The 23,121-nt window shown below is 39.6% G+C and overlaps 1 protein-coding gene and 1 pseudogene across 1 annotated transcript; both read right to left on the bottom strand.

Moving 5' to 3' along the window:
- Nucleotides 1-2,646: 2,646 nt before the first annotated feature.
- On the bottom strand, nucleotides 2,647-5,113 carry LOC113341713. Its single transcript, XM_026586499.1, has 3 exons — nucleotides 4,746-5,113; nucleotides 4,614-4,629; nucleotides 2,647-4,110 (listed from the first exon to the last, which is right to left on the bottom strand). Exons 1-3 carry the CDS (start codon nucleotides 5,111-5,113, stop codon nucleotides 2,647-2,649), a joined length of 1,848 nt encoding a protein of 615 aa, XP_026442284.1.
- Nucleotides 5,114-13,045: 7,932 nt separating this feature from the next.
- Nucleotides 13,046-16,301, bottom strand: LOC113330631 (annotated as a pseudogene).
- Between the last annotated feature and the right edge of the window lie 6,820 nt (nucleotides 16,302-23,121).

Here is a 23,121-nt window from a genome sequence, read left to right as displayed (position 1 = left end):
TCGGTTTCAAGGACACTTTTAATCTCATGGTGAGTTGCCTTTTTTAAACTGCGTATTACTGATGGAGGATGGTTGTTAATTTTATGAATTGTAATGTCCTTAGGCTACCAACAGAAGGCTGTTGGAGGCTGCTATTCGGCAGAAGCAGTTGGCAGAAATGAAAAGCCTTCGTGCCCAGCTGCAGCAGGAGAAAGATCGAGCTCGGGGACTGGAGAAGCAGTTAGCCGAGGCCAAAGGTACTTATTTTTAAACTGTAGTATAAATATATGATTGATCCTGTAGTGCCAATATCCTGAGTTTAGTATTGTCTTCCTAGCCGAGATATCTAGTATAGATGCAGACGCTGCTTCGGAATATCGCCTGATGAAGAGAAAACTGAACATTGAGCTTGATCATGTCGATAACCTTCGTCAAAAAATTGTGAATAAGGATGATAAGATAGATCGGCAGGATGCCGAGATCGAGCATCTGCGAGCCGAGCTAGTTCGGTATCAGAGATTTGAGTATGTGCCCGAGGAGGTAGACAATCTTCGGGCGAGCCTTTCTTGGGTCCAGGGTGTTTCCGCCGATAAAACATTATTAGTCGATAACTTGAAAATTCAGTGTGAACGATTGAGGCTTCAAATCAGAGATTTGCATGTTGATCGCAAGCGGATTTTGCAGGAAAAAGATGCCACTAAGAAGTCTAACCAAGAATTACGTGAGAGGCTTCGGAGATTTAAACAGGTATCCCAGGAGTTGAAATGGGCTCATGATCAATTGTCGGGTCTACATCTAGCACATGATTGGCAGAAGGCTAGTTGGAGCGATCTTAAGAAATAATGTCCCACCAATGATTTCAATGAACAACGTCATAATGAGTTAACTTCGAAGATCTCAATTCTTGAGTGTAGTTTGCTTAAGTCCGAGGAAACCATTAAAGTAGTTTTACCCTTGCTGGAAGGTTTTTTTCCATATGTTGTATTGTTCTTGTGCCTCTTCTAATGTTGTGATATTTTTGTCCTAATACTAACCCATTCTTTGTATTTGCAGTTGAGCAAGGAAAGGTGAAGTCTTTGGAGGAGGAAGCTACTCGACTGAAGGCTCGGGAGACTCAGTTGCTCGGGCAGGTTGCTACTGCAGAAGCTGCGTCGGCTCAACTGACTCTTGACCTTGCTGCTGAGAAAGAAAAGTGCAAGACCGAGCTCGTCACGAAGGTTAAGGAGGGCGTGAAGGAGGTTATCGAGAAGAAGCGGGCCGATGTCGCTGCTAAGAAAGATGGTTCATGATCAGTTCCGCCGAAGGAATAGTTGGACTTTTTGTAGTGCTACGCCACTATTGTGCCCTTTGCACTGGGTTGTAATTCTCTTGAACACCTTAATTTTTTCGAACATCTTTATTTTATGGGGTGTTGCGTCGCCAGTCGGTTGTTTCTTTATTCCTCGACATTCCTGGTTGTGTTATTCGGATCATGCTTTGTTATTTGTTTATGGTAGACTTATTCCCTGCATTAAAATGTCTAATTAGTTAGCATAATTCCATTTCTGTCGAACACACTCAACAGGGAGGGTCATCGGGCCCAATGCCATGTCCCGATTGAGGTATCTTATCACTGTCGTTTTGATCTAGTGGTAAGGTATTTAGTCATTCCTAGATTCTATGTCTCGACATCCCAGAGTAGTTATCGATCAACTAGACTGGGCAAGTGATTTCGGCCACTTGCGATGGGAGCAATGTGGTATGCTCGATTTTCAAATACTCGTGCGTTGACAATCGATCTCTGGTTTCCAACCACCAGGACCCTTAAGTTACCTCGGCATTTGCACACTGCCACTGCCTCGAGTTCGAATAGCTCTTCGAGTGTAAGATACCTCGGCACTTGCACACTGTCATCGCCCCGAGTACGAATGTCCATTCGAGTGTAAGACACCTCGGCACTTGCACACTGCCGTCGCCCCGAGTACGAATGTCCATTCAAGTGTAAGTCACCTCGGCACTTGCACACTGCCGTCGCCCCGAGTACGAATGACAATTAGATGAAGATGTCATATTCCCTACCCCTCGTGGAATTTTACGGAAATGAATGATAAGGTATCATACCTGCTTTCACACCTCTCATGGGTGGTATAGTTTCAGGCGTCGATCATTCCATGGCCGAGGTTCTGGAGTTCCGTCCGGTTTCAGTATCTTGTATACCCCTTCTCCCACTTTCTCCACGATAGTGTACGGTCCGTCCCATCTTGCCGCCAGTTTTCCACCTTTCTTGTCACGTTCGTAACTAGGTAGCTCTTTCAATACCAACTGTCCTGGTTGGAACTCCCTTGGTCAGACTCGTTTGTTGTATTCACGCTGTAATCGCCTTTGGTAGTTCTCCATTTTTTGTAGAGCCATTTATCTAGTTTCTTCCAAGTCATCGAGCTTGGCCAGAATTAGATCTGTTGAGATATTCCGCCTTCATGCCTCAGTCCTTGTGGTGGGTATCATTGCCTTAGTTGGAAGGATGGCCTCGGTTACGTACGTTAACATAAAGGGTGACAAGTCGGTCGCGTCCCTTCGGGTAGTTCTGTAAGCCCATAGAACATTATAGAGATCCTCACACCATTCGCCATATTCCCCATCCAGCTTCTTTTTCAGATTGTCTGCTATTGTCTTGTTTGTGATCTCGGCCTACCCATTACATTGCGGATAAAGGGGCGTCGCCTTGCTTTTTTGAATGTTGTAGGCGTTAAACAGCAGGTCGATATTCTTGCCTTGTAGTTGTTTTCCATTGTCCAATACAATTGATGTCGGTACGCTGAAACGACAGATGATGTGTTCCCAAATGAAACGAAATACATCCTTATCCTGAATATGCCTTAGTGGTGCATCTTCCACCCATTTAGTGAAATAATCAGTAGCCACGATTAAATAATTTCTTTGTCCCGACCCGACATGCAGTGGTCCCACGATATCGATTCTCCACTTGGCGAAGGGCCAAGGTCTAATCACTGAGTTTAGAGTTACTGCAGGTGCGTGTATCTTCTTGACAAACTTCTGGCACTCGTCGCAAATTAACGCCATATGTTTCGCATCCTCGTTCATGTATGGCCAGAAGTATCCCATGGTCTTAGATCGGGTTGCTAGACTTCGGCCCGAGCTGTGATTTCCCGGGACGCCATAATGTAGCTCATTCAAAATTGAGTGTCCTTCCTCTTTGCTTAAACACCTTAGGAGCGGTCCTAGGTAAGATTTTTTATATAAGACGTCGTCTTGTAATTCGTATGCTGCTGCTTTGCTTTTGATTTTGTTGATCTCGGGTCGTCCCTTTGGTAGTTCTCCCGTCTCCAAATATTGATGAATGGGTTTGCGCCAATCGCCAGCTTCATACTTGTCGGTCGTGGTCACGGCTACGTATGCTTTAGTGTCTATGGATTCAGGTATGGATGGCATCAAGATCCTCATGACTCGGATTCCTTCAATAGTCGAGTCTGTTAACATTGAGGCGATGTAGGCTAATGCGTCCGAGTGCCGATTATCTTTTCTACAGATGTCTCGGAACTTGATGCTGGGAATCTGATTGATGTAAAATTGGGCGAGCTCCCAATATTTCTGTAATACTGGATCGTAAATAGCGTACTCTCCACTAATTTGACGAATCACTAACTGAGAATCACTAGTTAATCTCACATCGTGAATCCCCATTTCTACGATCAACAGTAAGGCATGTATGACGGCCTCGTACTCAGTGACATTGTTTGTTGCCTTGAACTCCAGCCTAAACGAATGAACCATCTTCTTCCCTTTTGGTGTAGTGAAGACTATCCCTAATCCCGATCCGTCTTTATTGGACGACCCATCTACGAATACTTCCCATCGTGTCGAGCTGCATGTTTCAAGGAGGTCGGATGGATCTTCTCGGTCTTCTTCCATGCTCGGAATATCTTCGATTTCACTCTCATCGTCTAAGGGAAAATCTGCCAGAAAGTCAGCCACCGCCTGTGCCTTTACTGCCGTTCTCATCTCATAGAAGATATAAAATTGCTTAATTTGAGCACTCCATTTAGAGATCCGTCCCGATCTTGCTGCATTATCAAGTACTGATTCTATAGAAGACTTCGTGAGAACTCGAATCTTGTGAGTCTGGAAATACGTCTGCAGTATTGTGTTGCAAATACTAGGGAAAGTATCAATTGTTCGATTCTGGTGTAGTTCTTCTCTGTTGGGTTCATGGTCTTGCATATGAAGTACACGGGTTTTTATTCATCTCTGACTTTTCTCCTTTTCTGAGCGTCCCGAAGAAGTCTTTGCACTTGTCCGATGATCGTGAAATGAATCGTCCTAACGTTTCCAAGTTTCCGTTCAACCGTTGCACGTCTTTTATCGTCACTGGAGATGGCATTTCCAATACGGCCTTAATCTTGTCGGGGTCGGCTTTTATACCTTTATCAGTGACTATGTATCCCAGGAATTTGCTCGAAGTTACCCAAAAGGTGCACTTGGCCGGATTCACTCGCATCTTATATTTTCTCATAGTTTGAAAGATCTCCCCAAGGTCATCGATATGGATGGATGCTACCCTGCTCTTTACTAGCATATCGTCCATGTAGACCCCGATGGTGTTGTGTATCTTATCCTCAATCATTTCTTCCACTAACCTCTGATAAGTGGCACCTGCATTTTTCAACCCGAATGACATTTTAGTATAACAAGATAGCCCTCTAGGTATAAAGAAAGATGTATACTCCTGATCCTCGGGGACCAAAGGGATCTGGTTTTATCCTGAGTACCCGTCCATTAGCATTATCGCATTGTATCCGACTATGGATTCCACTAATTGATCGATGCTGGGGAGAGGAAAGCTGTCCTTTGGGAAGGCCTTATTCAAATCGCTAAAGTCGATGCAGATCCTGACCCCTCTGTTCCTTTTAGGGACTATCACCATGTTAGATATCCATTGCGGGTATTGGGCCTTATGAATGATTCCAGACACTTGTAATTTCTTCAACTCGACCTCTACCGCCGCTTGTAGCTCGGGTGCTATTCTACGCATCTTCTGTCGGATCGGCTTGAATTTGGGATCTATCCTTAGGTGATGTGAGCATACCTCCAGGTCAATCCCCTCCATGTCATGCATTTTCCAAGCGAACACATCCATGTGTTCCTGTAATATGGCTATTAGTTGGTTTGTATGTTCGTCCGACAACGACGATCCAATTCTGACAATCTTCGGTTCTTCCTCGGACCCTAGATTAATCTCCCGAGTATATTCTAGAGCCGAGAAGTTTAGTTTTGTCTCTTTGATCGGTGCCGCCTCCTTTGATTGCTATAAGGTCTCTTTCTCACTAGCTTCATAGGCCATGACTGCTTGTGAAATCGCCTTTTCCAATTCATCCCCGGCCTTGACTTCCTTAGCTTTGTTCTTTTCTCGGCGCTGCCTAGCCCGTCTATCCTCATTTTTTTGAATGTCTAGTTGCATGCATTGTCTCGCAGCCTGAGGATCGCCTACCACTTCAACAACTCCTCTGTAAGTGGGAAATCTTAACCTCTGGTGATAAGAAGAAGCTACCCCTTTGATGCCTGCGATCCAAGGTCTCCCTACAATCGCCTCGTTACGATGCAAAATTTGGTGAGGGTTTCGAGGTAACCTTCTCCGTCCGAGATTCTAAGTGTTACTTCCCTCTTTGGTATGGTCACCGTCCCATTGAAGCCGTAGATTCGATAAGTTGAGGGAATTAAGATGTCTTCGGACAACTCCATTCTTTTGAAAGTGTCGTGAAAGAGGACCTCGACAGAACTCCCACTGTATACTAATATCCTTTTGACTCCCCATTCTTCGATGAGTAGGGTAATGACTAGTGGATCCCCATGTGCTTGGTCATTCATCATGACGTCTTTTGCCGATAAGGTGATCAGTTGCATCATCCAGGCCTCCATGGATAAAGTTTTGGCCATGCTAAAAAATCTTCTTTCCCGTACGATCCCTTTTGTGAATTCTTGATGTGATGCCAATTTCCAAATCGAATCCCTGAGTTGTTGAATGTGAGATAGTGTTAACGAACTAGGTTCCCCGATCAATCCTTTCTTGATGCACAAGGACGTCGGGTGCAATAGGGCGGGGCAGGCGCTGTTTGTTTGACAAAGTGCCTTAGGTATCCATATCGGATCAAATGTTGAACTATATCGTTTATCTCCCGACAATTGTTGGTCGAGTGTCCTCGGTACTGATGGTATTGACAGAACTCGGGGTGGTTTCTTGTCTCGTCAAACTGTATCCCTATAGTATTTGGGTATCGGATATCATTTCTCTTTTCGACCTCCTTAAAGATTTCTTTCAGTGGTGCGTTCATAGGTGTGTATGTTCTCGTCTCGTGGCGTGGTTTCTTTCCTTTATCGACCCACTCTTTCCTGCTTGTGACTTGCTGTGGTGGTACGGGCCTATTTTCGGATCGTTTAGAGATCTCCTGAGGGGTCGTTTCTGCAGCTGTGCTGGCTTCCTGGACTCCCCTGTCATGCGCCCTTCTTGTATTTCTTCTAGTGCAATATAGTGCTCTTGCATCTTCCTTATTTCCTTCAGCGTTTGCGGCTTTTCGGTATACATGGCTATCCAGAGAGGGTTGGACTTTCCTAAAGAATTTTCGAACCCGAAGATTTGTTGGTCGACAGGCACCTTCCCGATATCGGTGCATAGTTTTCCCTACCTGTCCGTCAACGATCTCAAGGGCTCTCTGAACCTCCGAGCCAAGGTAAACAATTTATTTATCCTTGGCCTAGCAATGCTGTTGTGCATGTAGGTTTTCAGGAATGTCTCCACCAAGACTTCATAACTTCCTATAGACTCGTCGGGTAGGGTATAGAACCAGTTCCTCGCCTCTCCTTCCAAGCTAGCTGGAAAAAAGTTGCACATGACCACCTCCGTGTTCTTCCATTGTAGCAGAGACATGCCATATATTTTAATGTGCTCTCCTGCGTCACCAGTGCCGTCGAATCTGGTAGGAAACGTGGGGAGTGTACATTTTGGGGGAAAGGGGGTTCGTTCTAGTTCTCGGGTAAAAGGGGTATTTTTTGCTTCACTAACCACCTATGCTACTTGTCGTCTTCCCCATCTCCCGCCAGCTTCTTAACCATTTGTTCGAGCTGTTCGAGCTTAGCTTTAGTCGATGTGTTGGATCTCTCATTGTTTACCTCTTCATCGGTTGAAGAATCCTCGGGAGGACTATATCCACCTCTCGTGCGGATGTGGTCGGGTACGCGCTCTCGGCTGGGTGTTGGAGTTCGAGTATACCCTGATCGGGTATGATTACTTGAGGCTCCCTGACTCGAGGATCCTCGTGATCTAGATCTCTGATTTCGGAGTTGGTAATTCTCGTGCTCTAAAGCCATATTTCTTCTTAGTAATTCTCTCATCATTTATTCTTTCCTTCTTTGGTTCGCAAGGATTGCCATCAATGTGGGGTCGGTGCTCTCATAGCTCGAGTAACCGTTCACATGATTCCCTGCCGCCGTTGGTGGTGCAGCTGGTGGTGTTGTTGGAGGCGCGACTGGGGATGCTACTGGAGGTGGCACAGGGGGAATGTCTCGGGTCGTGTCGTTTCTTCCCAAGCGCACTTTCCTAAGTCTCTCCTCTTCTTGATCCAAAGCGTGTCGGTATTCTGCATGTTGTCGGGCCCGTCTACGGTCCTCTCGCATCATCAGCGCTTCCTCGTCATCTTCTGTGTCGGATGCAGTCATCCCATCCCTCATATTCTTGGGCTTCATCTGACTCGGGTTGATGTGCAACCTTCTCGGGGGAAGATCGTCATCTCTGCCCAGATCCACTTCCTCGTCGACAGCTGTCATTCCTCCACCTGGGGCTCGGGACTCTTCCGGCTGTTGTTGTCAGCCGTTCTGCTGCCCTGAATCCGTTACTCCTTCCTGCGTGCTCGTACCTGCTACCGTCCGATTCCTCAGGATCCTTCATGTCCCTGAAAGGACCAAGTCTGACGAACAACAAGAGTCCAACCAAGTACGATTTCTCCTACTTTTCTCTGCTGAACTCAGCAAACTAAATGTTTTTGACTAGTAGTAGAGTTTTCTATAGAAGTGATTGACACATCGCTTTCAGTACTCTCTCCGTGCATTAATCACTATTTGTCCTAACATTCCTTGTACTAGAAATCATTAGTTGCCCGTACAACCGACCGGAAAACTTCTTTCTAGCCAATCTTCAGAGCGATGGCCTCTACTTTTGTCGCTCTTTCAATGTTTCCATCGATTCGAGTTGCCGGAGTGAGGTTTTTCCTACTCTCTTACATTCTCTGCCTCGGAACTCCATAAGGATTGGTTTTCCTTAGGAATCTTTCATATCTAGGGCAAATCTCGTTTATTATTGGGATGTCCTTGCATCTAACCTTATAAGTAGAGGATCTAATATTTTTCTATAATACTAATGAATAGAATTTCTCCCTTATTCTTCCCCTCTGCTTTGTGTCTCCTTCCCTCTTTCTCTATATTACAATACGTTATCAGGTACGTTGCTCTATTAGCTAATCACACACTCTACAATTAGGCATGTTGATCGCCAAGAGAATTGCTCATCTGGATTAAGCTTTCAAAACACGATACAGAGGGATATTTTTTAACCTTTGACTTTGGTGTTTTATCAACTTTGTATCTAGTGGTGGACCGCTAGCTAACTCTTGTTTTGTCCTTATATTCTGTTTTGTTTTAGGTGGATTGAGCATAGATTTGACAACAAACTCGTCGTTATAAAAGTAGATTTCTTATTCTATGTTCTTACATTGTTTTATTAATTAGTTGATCAAATATTATATTCCCTTTTTCTATTTGCTGATCAACATTAAGGGGTGATGATTTTTTCTTTTCCCCCTTATGCATCGTGGTGTATTCCTTATATACGGATTTTATATCTTCACATTCATGAGAATATGATTATACCCATTCTCTATTTTTTCCCAAGTGCAATTAAAATCCATTGGTTAACCCCTAAAAAGAGGAAAAGACACATCGTCTATATTTTTGGGGTTTAGGTAATTAACTTTGTAAAACAAGTTTGATTTTCTTTTCTTCTCTTATTTTTCATAGAGAAGGAAAAAGAAAATCCGTCGATAGATGGGTTATAGTTTCTATCCTTCTAAAGAAACTATAATCATCAAAATTGGTATTAATTGTCGCAATTGAAATACCTTTACGGTAATTAATCACATGCATGGTCGAAAAACTTACGGCCAATTAAATTTGGTATCTTCTTCCAGTGGAGAAAGATCGTGTAATTTTTATATATTGTTTCTATTCTTTTACAAGAAACTATCTTTAGCCATAAAATGGATTTTCCGTATGTAATGACTAAAACAACATTCTTTTTTCCGTGGTCATTGAAACGATTTTTGTATTCGTATAAACCAATCGATATTGGTTTTCTCTCCTCCGTCAATACTAGGAGCAGGCTAAATGGCGGTCAAAATTATTTTTAGGCCAGTATGGTTCCATTCCAGAAATATTGATTGGTTTCTATTATTCCCTATAAGAAATCATCGTTAATCAACCACTAAGTAAATATTTATCTACAAAGAATAGAGATGATGATTTCTTTATTTTTTTATTTTTTATTTTTTTTTAAAAGAAACATATAAACCAACTAGATTTGGTTTTTCCCTATTGATCCTAAAGGGACAAAATATCGTTATTACGGTATTCTAAATTGCAAACACCGATGAAACAAGGAATTGCTGCATTCCTGAGGGATATTGAGCAAATTTTTCTTCTTTTTAATACTAATCTCTTAAATTGATACCGTTCAATTTGATGTTGAAATATGGTAGGACATAAAAGATCAGTGGGTGCGCACCCGGCTTGTTAGCCAATATTATTAGTCCTTGTAGTGACTATATTGATCTTGAATTTAATTTCTTTTGAAAAATAAAGTGTCCACAATCTCATGTTGTTGAGGTCATGGAATTATTTTAGAGATTTATTTGCATATTTTATTTGTATATCAAGTGGATTACAGTTCTCGGATAATTTTTAATGATTCTTGGATTCAGTATCTACTGTCCAACCTGGTATTGTTAAAATCCAGAAATTATTCTAAGTATATGTCCTCGAATTAATCGGATAATACTTTACGAAACTTGATTTCGTGTTATGAGATACAATTATTTTCGCCATAATCAGGGGAGACTATATACACTATCAAAGCTAGTGTTAATTAACTAAAGTTATATCAATTTCTCTCCCATTAAATCAAATTGATAAATGCTGCCATTAAATAATAGGCGTGAAATTATCTCATTTAGCTTTTCCATAAGCTAATGTCGTTTGAAAAGTCAAATCCAATCACTTTTAGGAAAAATGTAGCATTTTGCTACATGCTACAGATAGTGCTCCGATAGAGTCTATCATAATATGATTCACAATCTCAAAATTAATATCTCCTCATTTGACGAGGAGGAGATTATAATGCCCGCGGGAACTGGTACCAGTAAAATTTGAATTTTTCAAAGTATGTATATACCAGAGAATTGTGTTGGGTCATAATAAACTTATGATTGTCGAATATTCATTTACAGTAGCTACTGAAATAAATGATGGTGGTTGTAGACCCCTCTGCAGAGTAATATCGACATACATGATTGGTTGGCATACAATCTGTTAGAGCATTGCTCGGTCGAACTCGCATGCGTTGTTATCTCAAGCATGTTTGTCAATGTTAGTGATCAAAACTATAAGTCTTGATTTCTAGTCTACTATAGCTAAGGTCTCGGATTAGGATAGAAAGTGTAGTTGAGCTCAAGAACTCCATGGCAATCATCATACAAGACGAAGGACTACTCAAGGAACCGGTGGATCTTCATCGACTAAAAGGTATGTGGAGACTTGAACTTATCTATCACTCAAAAGTCTATTTATATCCTATCTTGAGACAAAAGTTGTTTTTCTATATAGACTTAGATTATACACATTTGCTATTTCGAGCCGAGTTTATCTCGCCTATATATTTCTCGAAATATGTGTTGGTAAGCTTTCGCTTTAACCAAGTTCATCTTTACCTAGTGACGAAAGTCATGACAAGTTTCAATCATTTTGGAAATTGCTTACTTTGACGAAAAATAGTTTGTGAATAACAACTATAGAATATCAACGTCCTCTAAGAATGTTCCAATGATTGAAATGAGAGTTTAGATTATATAACCATTGGAGGATATAAGCATTATTGTGGAAACACATATATGTATAAGTCCTTATTCCTTGAACCGAAGTTTGCGAACTTTGCTGATCAAGAGAAACGGAATGTGGCGTGAGCCAAGTCCGCGAACTGGCGGAAGTTCTCGACCCGAGAATTTCTGCTGGAGTTGTGAACTCCTTCCGTGAACTTAAGTCCGTGAACTTGAGTAGGTTATATCTAAAAACGATGTTTGTGAACTTATTCTTATATAAACTAAGGAATGAAAATTGCAAACCGTGGCTATATAGTTCATGAACCGATTCGAGTGAATCAAATTGTTTTTGCTTCGATTGTGTCTTGTATAGTTACATAAGATTTCCTTGCAATTTAACAACTCTCTAACTAGTTCATTTGAGTCACTTGAACTAGTTATGGTGAAGAAGAATATGGTTGATATGAAAGTGATCATATGGCTAACCATTTGGTTGACTATTGTTGAACCAACAAATGTACAAGTTTGGGTACGGTTACACAAGCCTAGAAACGTGCATTTCATTTGTGTGTAACAAGCTAGTTTTCGATCTAACGCTTGGAAGATATTATCTTGAATCTAATCAGGTTTTCATTTAACGATGAATATTGAATGCTTTGTTACCAAGCTAATATTAATTGCAAACCCTGATTTGAAAGACTATATAAGGGAGAACTCTAGCAACTGGGAAACCTAATCCCCACACCTTCTGTGTGATACTAGTTGTGCTAAGATAGAGTTGATTCTACTTTAACCTTTGGTTTCTTCTTCTAAACCAGGTTAACGACTTAAAGACTTCATTGGGATTATGAAGCCAGGACGATACTACTTTCTCGTAGTTGTGTGATCTGATCTTGTTGTTTCTATCGTACGAGTACAATTGTAATAATTGGATTGAGATTGATATCTCCGATAGGCAAGATATAAAAGTAATCACAAACACTTTGTCTCATCATTTGTGATTCCACGATATCTTTTTCCGCTGCGTCGATTAGGATTATTGTGAGGTGATTGATAATACTAGGTTGTTCTTCGGGAATATAAGTCCGGTTTATCAATTGGTTCTTGTTCACCTTGATTTATCAAAAGACGTAACAAAACTCGTAGGTATATTCGTGGGAGACGGATTTATCTATTACCGTTGACTTTTCTGTGTGATACAGATTTGTTTATTAAAGTCTTAGACTTTGGATCAGCTAAGGGAATCAAGTACGTAGCATCCTGTTGGGATCAGAGACTTAGGAGCATAATTGTACCTTGGATCAGTGTGAGATTGATTGGGGTTCAACTACAGTCCAGACCGAAGTTAATTTGGAGTAGGCTAGTGTCTGTAGCCGCTTAATACAGTGTGTGTTCAATCTGGACTAGGTCCCGGGATTTTTATGCATTTGCGGTTTCCTCGTTAACAAATTTCTGGTGTCCGTGTTATTTCTTTTCCGCATTATATTTTGTTATATAATTGAAATATCACAGGTTGTGCATTGTTCAATCAATTAGAATATCCGACCTTTTGGTTGTTGATTTAAATTGATTGACACTTGGATATTGGTCTTTGGTACCATCCTAGTTATCTCTCTGGTATTTGATAAAGACTCGCAGATCTCTATTTGCTTAAGTCATTACACCATTTTTAAGTATTAGCAACGCATTATAGCTGTTGCTGACTGGGTTCGCAACGACAGATCTCTGTTGCAAAACACGGTTTTGCATTTTTTGCAACGGCCTGAGCTTCTTTGCGACTCTTGGTCAGCAACGGGGATTCGCAACCGCCGCTGCCGTTGCTACGTTGTTATTCGCAACATGAGAAGCCGTTGCTAAATGTTTTAGGAACAGAACAAAAGAGGCTCAGAATGAAGCCACGGCTTCATCCTAAGCCACGGAAGATGGATTCAGCAAAGAAAAGATTCACAAAATTTTATATAAATTCTCAAGAATCAAGTTCATACAGTTAAAAATTAGATCCAAGCTCATTCTCAAATACAAACTAGAAATTAGATGTTCATATACAGTTAATGGTGTACCATCTGTTAACTACAGTTGGTGGCTTCAGGTGTAAATGATTAGAGAAGAGCCGCAGCAAGATAGAAGGCATACTTGGGCACAGATACAATAAATCCATTGGATCTTATCTTCATTATTCTTGCTTCAGTATCTGTTGGCCTGCCAAGATGAAATTTACAATTGAGTCATTCATTGAGAGAGCGATAAAGATTGAGAGAGCATACCGATTCCGCTTGCCTACAAGAGATCAGCGAGTTTGCAAATTGTACTTACTGTCAGAAATGCTAGTAAGTCGAGGTATATCTTGGAGTATTGGTGGAAGCTTATAAATCCCCAGAGCTGCAGCAAGCAATCTGTGTACAATGACATCTGCATGAAAATGAAGCATAACCAGGTCAGGTTCTCTAATCCATTCATAAGGTGGTATATCCTCAGAAAGAAAATTGAAATTGAGGAATATTAAAGCCAGTCACTTCCGCAAAATAGGCAGAGAATGTAAGAAATCCAGGACATATGCAGGGAAGGGCACCGCCTCGCCTTGAATGCAGCGGCATAAGCAGCCTGCACATTGGACATGCTCTCAAATGGCATCCGATTAGTCAATAAATCAAATAGAACGATACCGAAGCTGTAGATATCAAAACCTTGTTATTGTAATGTTTCTTCTCCCTCTGCCGCAATGTCACGGTGTTGTATAACTGCAAACACATGCTAATTGCTGGTAAAAAAAACTTATGAAAAGAAAAAAGATAAATGGAAACAATCTTGGCGTCTGTAGTTTTGATTTATGTTCGACTTTTCTTTCCTATTTTCCAAGTGATCATTGCCCAGGTGACTCTTGCTGGGTTTGTTTACAAACAATCCTCTTTACACATCATTTTCTTTATGTATTTTCTTTATTGAACTAGAATTCTAGAAAAAAAAATATAAGCTAAAGGGTCAAGAGTGAGAACCTAAGGAGCAATCCGCCGATAAGTTACGGTTTCTGCAGTCATCATCTCAGTCACCCACTCTTCTCTAGAAAGACCAAAATCAGCAAGCTTCACAGACTTTTGATTTGCTGTAAGTAAGAGATTATCTGCATCATGAGCATTTAGTTGTTATTCTTTAACACGGGAAAGCATGACAAAATTAAAATTTGCTCTTACATGTACTGATAATTACCAATACATTCCATATCTCAGGCTCAAATCGACAAACACCAAATTACTAAGAAAATTAAATGACAAATTAGTGTACCAAAGCAAAAGAATCAACATCCATATAAGCTTGGGCATAGATATTCCATGTACCTAAAACTTGTACCTCCAAACTCATGGTCATAACACATCGCAACAACTGAGGTAGGTGGAACCTACATGCCACCGGTATAAATGTTTAAGAATTTATACACTACAGAATGCAAAAGAATGATACATCCAGAAGTCTTAACATTAAGAACGCTGCAAAGAATAGATAAGACTCCAGCACATAAATACAAAGTAATTGCTGCACAACTCAAGTATTCCACAACTTACCAGGTTTCAGATCTCTGTGTATTACTCCATTGGCAATAAACACTCCATGGGCGAGCAATATCAAGTGCATAACCTATAGCCACACGAATATCAAGCTGTCTTGGTCGGATGCTGAGTAAGTACTTCCTTAATCTGTAAGAGTCTCTGTGTCCTGAAAATGCCTTCGGTGTCGATGTACATTGCTTTTCCTTCACCACCCCCTTGATCCAGTGGAAGCTGAAAATGTAGTCTTGTACCCCAAATACAAATGACTGGATTAATAAGCTTTGAAAAGAAAAAAAATCTCCATAAACTAATCTAATTCATTTATTTAATCAACTCAGGGTTCTCAAGCCAGTTATAAAGCTCTAGATAGGTGAACTTTTTAATAGAACAATGCAACGAAAACACGATAAAATCTTACTTGACAAGTGACGCATAGAGTGTGACACAGCTGAGTCTTTCAGGGCAAAATTCACCATATAATTCAGTAATAGAACCAGTCTCGATCCCTCCTGTTAGATGCTTAAACATGTAAGTTCTCAAAGAATATATCAAAACACTACAATCTACAGTCATAATCTACTAGTATTACTCAGCTTTTTGCAAACCATTCTCCAGATGACTACTGCGATCTTGTAGCTTCAACTGCAATCCATAACCACCACTTAGCTGCCACTCCACCAGAACCCATGCCTAAAACAATGCAGGCAATCAACACCAAAAACTCCATCATCATCACCTGCAATGCCATAACCTGCCATCAGCTTAACCTCACATACCACCAGCAGTTCCCATCTAGCACAATCAACATCTAACACAGGATCAGCTCATCCAACATCTTCTCAACACCTCAAGCACCACCAACAGAAACCCATCCTCTATCACAAGCCTATACCACAATCTATACATTCCCTGCATCAAACCGTAACTTCAATGTCTCAGAACTCTTCTAGGTCTTGTGCTACTGCAATTTCGCCACCAGATCTCACCTACATAACATCAAGAATTCATAACAGCTTTGAAGAATTGGGGAAGAACAAGAAACCCTAATTTTGAATTTCTCAATTTCTTCTTCAAAACAACAGAATCACCACCATCAATTCTTGAGTTCAACTCAAACCCAAATTGCAGTTCTTGCATTATCAGTACCACCCTAATTCCTCTGGATCTCCTTTACAGATTCATTAAACAGACTGCTTGAATCAAACTCGAGCTCCAATTTTAACCAACTGCAACTCATCATCACCATCACCTTCTATTCAATGATTACTCTAACTCTTCTTACACAACACCGGCTCAATTCATCACCTTCTCCTTAATTGGTTCATCCTTGTATTTGTGAGTTCAAAAAATAGAAAAACTGAAATTCGAAAAACTGAAATCAAAACCCTTGAAATCGAAACTAGAAGATCCACAGATGAAACCCTAAAATCGATAAACTAAATGAAAAAAAATTGATTCACTGCTGAAACCCTAAAAATCAAAATCTTTAAAATCACAAAATCTCTGAAGCCTAAAAACTGAAACAAAACGATTAAGCGAAGGAAACCTTGTTGATTTCTGTGGTTTTAGATTGAAAGAGACGAAAGAGAGATGAAGTTCTTCAGAGCTGCGGAGAGGAGATGAAAACTGTGGCTGGAGAACAAAAAATGAAACGAAAGTCGATGAGGCAGGAATCGATGAGGCAGGAGTATATGCTTGATTGGGATTAAGGGTGGAAAAAAAAGAAGAAGGCTTGACCAAAGTTTGACTGGGGCGTGTTTATCAGTTCTAGTGTTCGTGACCACACACGCGCTTCACACCCTTGAACACAGGGCAGTTGCAATTCGCAACCTTAGGTGTGCGGTTGCAAAATTCGCAACAGTTTTTAAGTTGCGCAAAATTAGCAACGTGGATTAGCAACAGAAAATTCGCAACGGCACCAGCGCCGTTGCAAATCCCTTAAAATGGTGTAGTGAGTATATATCAAATCGAGAGATTGAGATATAAACTCTTTGATATACTTTTTATCTAGATTGAGTCTGACTGTCTAGTTGATTCTCTAGAAAGTATATTGGAGTTTGTCCATACAGATTGCTAAGCGAAATATTGGGTGTGGTTGTTGTACCCCCGCTTTTTCAATTGGTATCAGAGCAGGAAAACACATTCAAGACCTTACAAGTCTGTGTTTTTAGCGATCTGAGGATGTACGATAGTATCTCTGATAAACGCATCACCAGAAATAAAGGCTTTGTCTTGTCTAATTCTATTAAAGAGAAAGATTCTTCAATCTCGAATATAGACGAACCATGTGTTCCAACAAGACAGACAGGCTCCGACATGAGTATTTCCGATTACCCTTCAAAAGAGTCTATCTCTCTAAATGAACGGGAAACAGCTGAAGAAAGTGTCTTGATTCTAAATCTTGCTAGAATCCAAGTTGATAATTTTAATCGGTTAAAACACCATGTCGATGTTCTGATTGGTGTAATAAGAGACTGCAAATTCAAAGAAAATACTGAAGATCATTCTTCATGTATGACTCTTGAGTCTAGCCTCAAAAAGGATGCTTTGGAAATTGAACATCGCTTGAGTAAACTCTCTATTCAAGGATGCTCTAAGCAGTCTAATATACCAAGCACTTCTGCTACGCCTGAAAACCTTCCAGCTCCAGAAGTAAAATTGGAATTCCTTCCTTTTAAAAAGAATGTGTCTGAATTTCCAATTGATCAAGGATGTTCCACATCACATGGAAGGAATAAATCTCCTAACGAGGTTTTTAAGACTATCTTGTCTAATCACTCTTGTGATTAGAAAGTATGCCTCTTTTGCGATGCAAAAGGCTCTGCTAAACAAAAGAGAAACTCTAGGTTGAATAAAACCTCCTTGGTTCAACTTCAACACACCTTAGACTTAATTCTCAAAGGTGTAACTGACGTTCGTATGTCTAAACCAGTTGGTTTTCGTACTTACCATGTGTATGTTACCAAGAAGGTCAGTTCAATGAGTTCCTCAAATGCTCTAAAGCAGAATAAAAGTCTTAACAAGAATCGTCCAAGGAAAGATCATGTCGTTTCCTCTGGAAATAACATTTCCCTTAATGTGAACGAAATTCCAGAAGAAATAAGAAAAATTGATGATATGAGAAATAACCTGATGGAGATAACTGAAGGATATAAAGAAATTGTCGACAGGTTGTCATCCTCCTCAAGTCAAAATTATTCTGGTAAGAACTCTAACTATGTCTCGTATTTTGATGACAGTAAGTTTTATGATAATTTCTCACATAAAAAGGGATTTCTTTCTAGACTCAGAAGGAAAAAGAGACTCGATCATAAACACAGTTCTTTTAATGAGCTTAGAGCTCATACTTGTGCTAATTAATCACAAGGGTTAAGAACTTGCTCATAAAAATCCTGTTGAGCAAGATGTGTAAAAATCAGGTATACTATGGCAACTTGGTGCTTAGTTGAGCTATCCTCTTATCGTTTATAGCTAAACTAGTGTTTGCATACAATATTGCCTAAGAAGTATTTGTGTTGTCTAGTATCGTTTCTCTCTTTATGCAATTCTTTTGCAACTTTATGGACTGCTACACTTGTGCTCTAAATTACTCCTATAGTAAGGAATTTATTGAGCCATTTATGAATTCTCATGTAGCAAAAGTTTTTTTGTTGTTTTATTCCTTATGGGCCATGTTGTATTCGTATGTGTACACGGGTTACCATCACGAGTCAACGGTTTGCAAACCCTAAAGGTCTTCTTCCCTAAGAAACCATATAAATACCAAACCTCTGAGTCACGTTTGCGTACTCTAGGTTATTTTGGTTCATCAAGAATGTCGTCCTCTTCACAATCGTGTGGTTTTGCTAAAGGATTTCTTAAAAAAGGTATTGGTTTTGAATCCGAAGGGAGGAAGAAAAGAACCCTTGTAGATGAAAATCATCTCAATGCATCGTGTTGCTATGCATATACTCATGAGAATGTTGAGAAGGATGATATGATTTCTGCTGAAGTGGTCCATGACTTTCTTAAGTATTTTGAGGAAGCAAAACTGTAGCTCGTTGATACTCTGAAAAGTCTTGATGTGTTGAAAATTGAGTTGAAAAAGGTTTCAACTGACCTTGGTCTCATAAAATCGCACATCAATGATCTTCATAAAGAGAATCTCTTCTTTGAAGATGCAATGGATGCTGCTAATCACAAGCTCAAAGACGCCAAGAATCGTGAGGATCCTGAACTGTCTATTTGACCTTAGTTCGTGTTCGGCCATGGCACTGGAGTCTGCTTTTGTTCCTTAGCTTGTTGATTTCTTCTTTGTTTTCCTAGTAAATATTCTATTTTTCTTGTTTTGTTTAGAAGAATAACTAGAGTTTGGAATAGCCATTATTGTGATTACACATAGTTTTGTCCAACGTTTTCATCTTCATGTTTTTAGATTTATTGGTTTAAATTCTAAATTTGTTTGAAAGATGATTTTTGCAGTATTAATCTTTATGGTTTTTGTTAGAGCATTGCTCGGTCAAACTCGCATGCGGTGCTATCTCAAGCATGTTTGTCAATGTTAGTGATCAAAACTATAAGTCTTGATTTCTAGTCTATTATAGCTAAGTCTCGGACTAGGATAGAAAGTGTAGTTGAGCTCAAAGACTTCATGGAGATTCATCATACAAGTAGAATAACTACTCAAGGAACCGGTGGAACTTCTAGACAAAAAGGTATGTGAAGACTTGAACTTATGTGTCACTCAAAAGTCTAACTACTCTATCTCCTACTTCTTGAAACAAAAAGTCGTATGCTATATATATAGACTTAGATTATACACATTTGGTATTTCGAGCCGAGTATACCTCGCCAATCTATATCTCGAAATATGTGTTGGTAAGCTTTTCACTTCGACCAAGTTTATCTTTACCTAGTGACGAAAGTCATGATATGTTTCAATCATCTTGAAAATTTCTTTGACGAGAAATGGTGTAACAACTATATAACGTCCTCTAAGAATGTTTCAATGATTGAAATTAGAGTTTAGATTACATAACCAATGATGGACATAAGCATTATTGTGGAAACACATTTATGTATAAGTCTTATTCCTTGAACCAAAGTTTTCGAACTTTGTTGATCAAGAGAACAAGAAGAATGGCAACTGCCAAGTCCGCGAACTGTCGAAGTTCTCAAACCCGAGAATTTCTGCTGGAGTTGACAAACTACTTACGTGAGCTAAGCCCGATAACCGAGTCCGCGAACTGGCGAAGTTTTCATCCCGAGAATTTCTGCTGGAGTTCGTAACCTCTGTCTGGTTGCTTAAGTCCGCGAACCTAGTGTGCGAACTTAAGAAGGTTATATATCTGAAGATGATTTCTGAACTTAAACTTTAAAAAGACTAAGGAATGCAGTTTACAAACCATGGCTATAAAATTTCATGAACCGATTCAAGTTAATCAAATCATCTTTGCTTCAATTGTGTCTTGTGTAGTTACATGATATTTCCTTGCACTTGAACAACTCTCTAACTAGTTCATTTGAGTCATTTGAACTAGTTACGGTGAAGAAGAACATGGTTGATATGAAATGCTCATATGGCTAACATTTTGGTTAACTATTGTTGAACCAACAATGTACACGTTTAGGTATGGTTAACAAACCTAGAAGCGTGCAGTTCATTTGTGTACAACAAGCTAAGTTTTCGATCTAACGGCTAAGAAATATTATCTTGAATCTAAATCAGGTTTTCATCTAACGGTGAATATTGATTTCTTTGTTACCAAGGCAAAACCCTGATTTTAAAGACTATATAAAGGAGACATCTAGTATTGTGCAAAACTAATCCCCACACCTTACGTATGATACTAGTTTGTGTACTAGAGTCGGTTCTCCTTTAACCTTTGGTTTTCTTCTTCTAATACCAGGTTAACGACTTAAAGACTTCATTGGCATTGTAAAGCCAGGCCGATACTACTTTTATCGTAGTTGTGTGATCTGATCTTGAATATTCTATTACACGAGTACAATCAGATTGATTGGCTTGAGATTTGATATCTCCGATAGGCAAGATATAAAAAGTAATCACAAACATCTTCATCTCATTGTTTGTGATTCCACAACATCTTATTTCGCTACCATACGATTAATATTCTTGTGAGGTGATTGATTAATCTAGGATGTTCTTCGGGAATATAAGACCGGATTATCAATTGGTTCATGTTCACCTTGATTATTATCAAAAGACGGAACAAAAACTTTAGGATTTTTCTGTAGGAGACAGATTGATCCTTTGATAGACTTGTCTGTGTGAGATAGATTTTTTTATTGTCAAAGCCTGCGATTTTGGGTCGTAGCAACTCTTATTTGTGGGTGAGATCAGCTAAGGGAATCAAGTGCGCAGTATCCTGCTGGGATCAGAGGTGTAGGGAGTACAACTGTACCTTGGATCAGTGAGAGACTGAATGGGGTTCAACTACAGTCCAGTCCGAAGTTAGCTTAGAGTAGGCTAGTGTCTGTAGCGGCTTAATACAGTGTGTGTTCAATCTGGACTAGGTCCCTGGGTTTTCTGCATTTGCGGTTTCCTTGTTAACAAAATTTCTGGTGTTTGTGTTATTTCAATTTCCGCATTATATTGTTTTATCTTTATAATTGAAATAATACAAGTTATGAGCTAGATCAATCAATTGGAGAATCCAACCTAACGGTTATTGATTGATATTGATTGACACTTGGATATTGGTCTTTGGTATCATCCAAGTTATTCCTTGTATTTGATTAGTACTCGCAGTTTCTGTTTGAGGAAATCAAATCAAGAGAGAGATATAAACTCGTTGATATACTTTTAATTGATTGAGTCTTGTTGATTCTCTTAAAAGTATATTCGAGTTTGTCCATACAGATTACTAAGCGAAATATTGGGTGGTGGTGTTAGACCCCCGCTTTTTGAATTGGTATCAGAGCAGGCAAACACGTTTAAGACCTTACAAGTCTGTTTTTGTAGCGATTTGACTCTATGGACGATAAGTACATCTCTGATAACGCAACACCAGTTCAGAGCTACTCACGTGAGTCTCAAAGAGTTGAAACTTCTGAGAAAAACTCAAAGACTTGTCCACTGACTGAATCTACTTTCGACTGGAAAAAATCTCTTGAGGAACATTTGGATGATCTTTCTGATGATAGTGATTCAGAAGAAGGACAAAGTGTTGATAAGGAAGTCTCTCAATATATCAAGTTGTTTGATCGTGCCTTGAAAGAAAAGAAGTCAACAACCTGCTTGAGTAAATACATGGGTCCTCTTTGTCAAGAAAAAAGAAAGCTGAGAAAACTCTTTAAAGGATATGATGGTGGATATAAACTCTTACAATATATCGTTAAAGATCGTGAAGAAGATGTACGCACAAAAAAATCTGAATGTGACAATCTTTTTCGAAATCTCTTCATGTTGAAAGAAATACTTGCAGAAACTGAAGCAAGATATGACTCTCAACAAAAGCATTTTAGCGACAAAGAGCGCAGTCTTCTCACTAAAGAAAAATCCTTGGAGACTGAGCTTGCAGCTGCTCTTAACAAAGTAAAATCAGTGGAAGAGAATCTGAGTAGATTCAATTCTTTCTCTACAAAATTGTCTTCTATGATTGGAGCATGTAAAGAACACCGTGATACACGTGGTCTGGTCTATAAAAGAATAGACGCTCCAAAAACTAGTAAGATCAACTTTGTTAAAGCTAGTGATGATTCTCCATGTGAAAAAACTTTGGCAGCTTGCAATGGTCCCAAAAACAAGAATTCCGCTCCTTCTAAATCTGCTCAAAAGAGAACTGTTAAAAATAATTCCTTTAACTGCTATTACTGCGGGAATAAAGGACATTCTGAGCAAAGATGTCGTTATCGGTTGAGGAATGAAAAGCTTCACAACATTCTTACTTGCATGTCTAAAGAAGTCATGAAACATGTTTCACACATAGTTGGAAAAGGCATTTTAAACACTCAAGGAAAGCACTGTGATAAGTCCTTTCTTAATTGTATGTTGAAAACAAAAAATGCCTACAATGGAAGAAGGAAGAGTGGCGAAAGGGTAACTGACTCTTCAAGAAGAAAAAGGCATAAGAGAAAGAAAGAAAAGTTGAATTCCTCATCTCGCCCTGAAGAAAGCTGCAAATCCAAAACTTCCGCTCCAGACTTCTTACATATCAACAATCGAGTCTCGGATCTAAAAATCAGTGTAAACAGACTCAAACGGAGCATCAAGAAAACATGGAAAACAGTTGACTCAGGTACTTCTAACCTTTTTCTTGATAAAACTCCTTCAATTATGACTAGTAATGTTTTTCTGAATATCCTTGATAAAGGAAGAGGAGGAGTGAATATTGATGAGCAAGATGCTCATCTTAGTACACCATGACTGCATAAGGTTGCATCCTTCTTTTAACAAAGAGGTATGCTCTTTGTTCTCAAGATGCTCATCTTGAGAAAACTAGCAGGAGTGTATTAAGTTGTTGCTT

The sequence above is a fragment of the Papaver somniferum genome, chromosome 1 (assembly GCF_003573695.1).
Source record: "Papaver somniferum cultivar HN1 chromosome 1, ASM357369v1, whole genome shotgun sequence".
NCBI lineage: Eukaryota > Viridiplantae > Streptophyta > Magnoliopsida > Ranunculales > Papaveraceae > Papaver > Papaver somniferum.
This window is presented reverse-complemented; position numbering and strand designations above follow the sequence as displayed.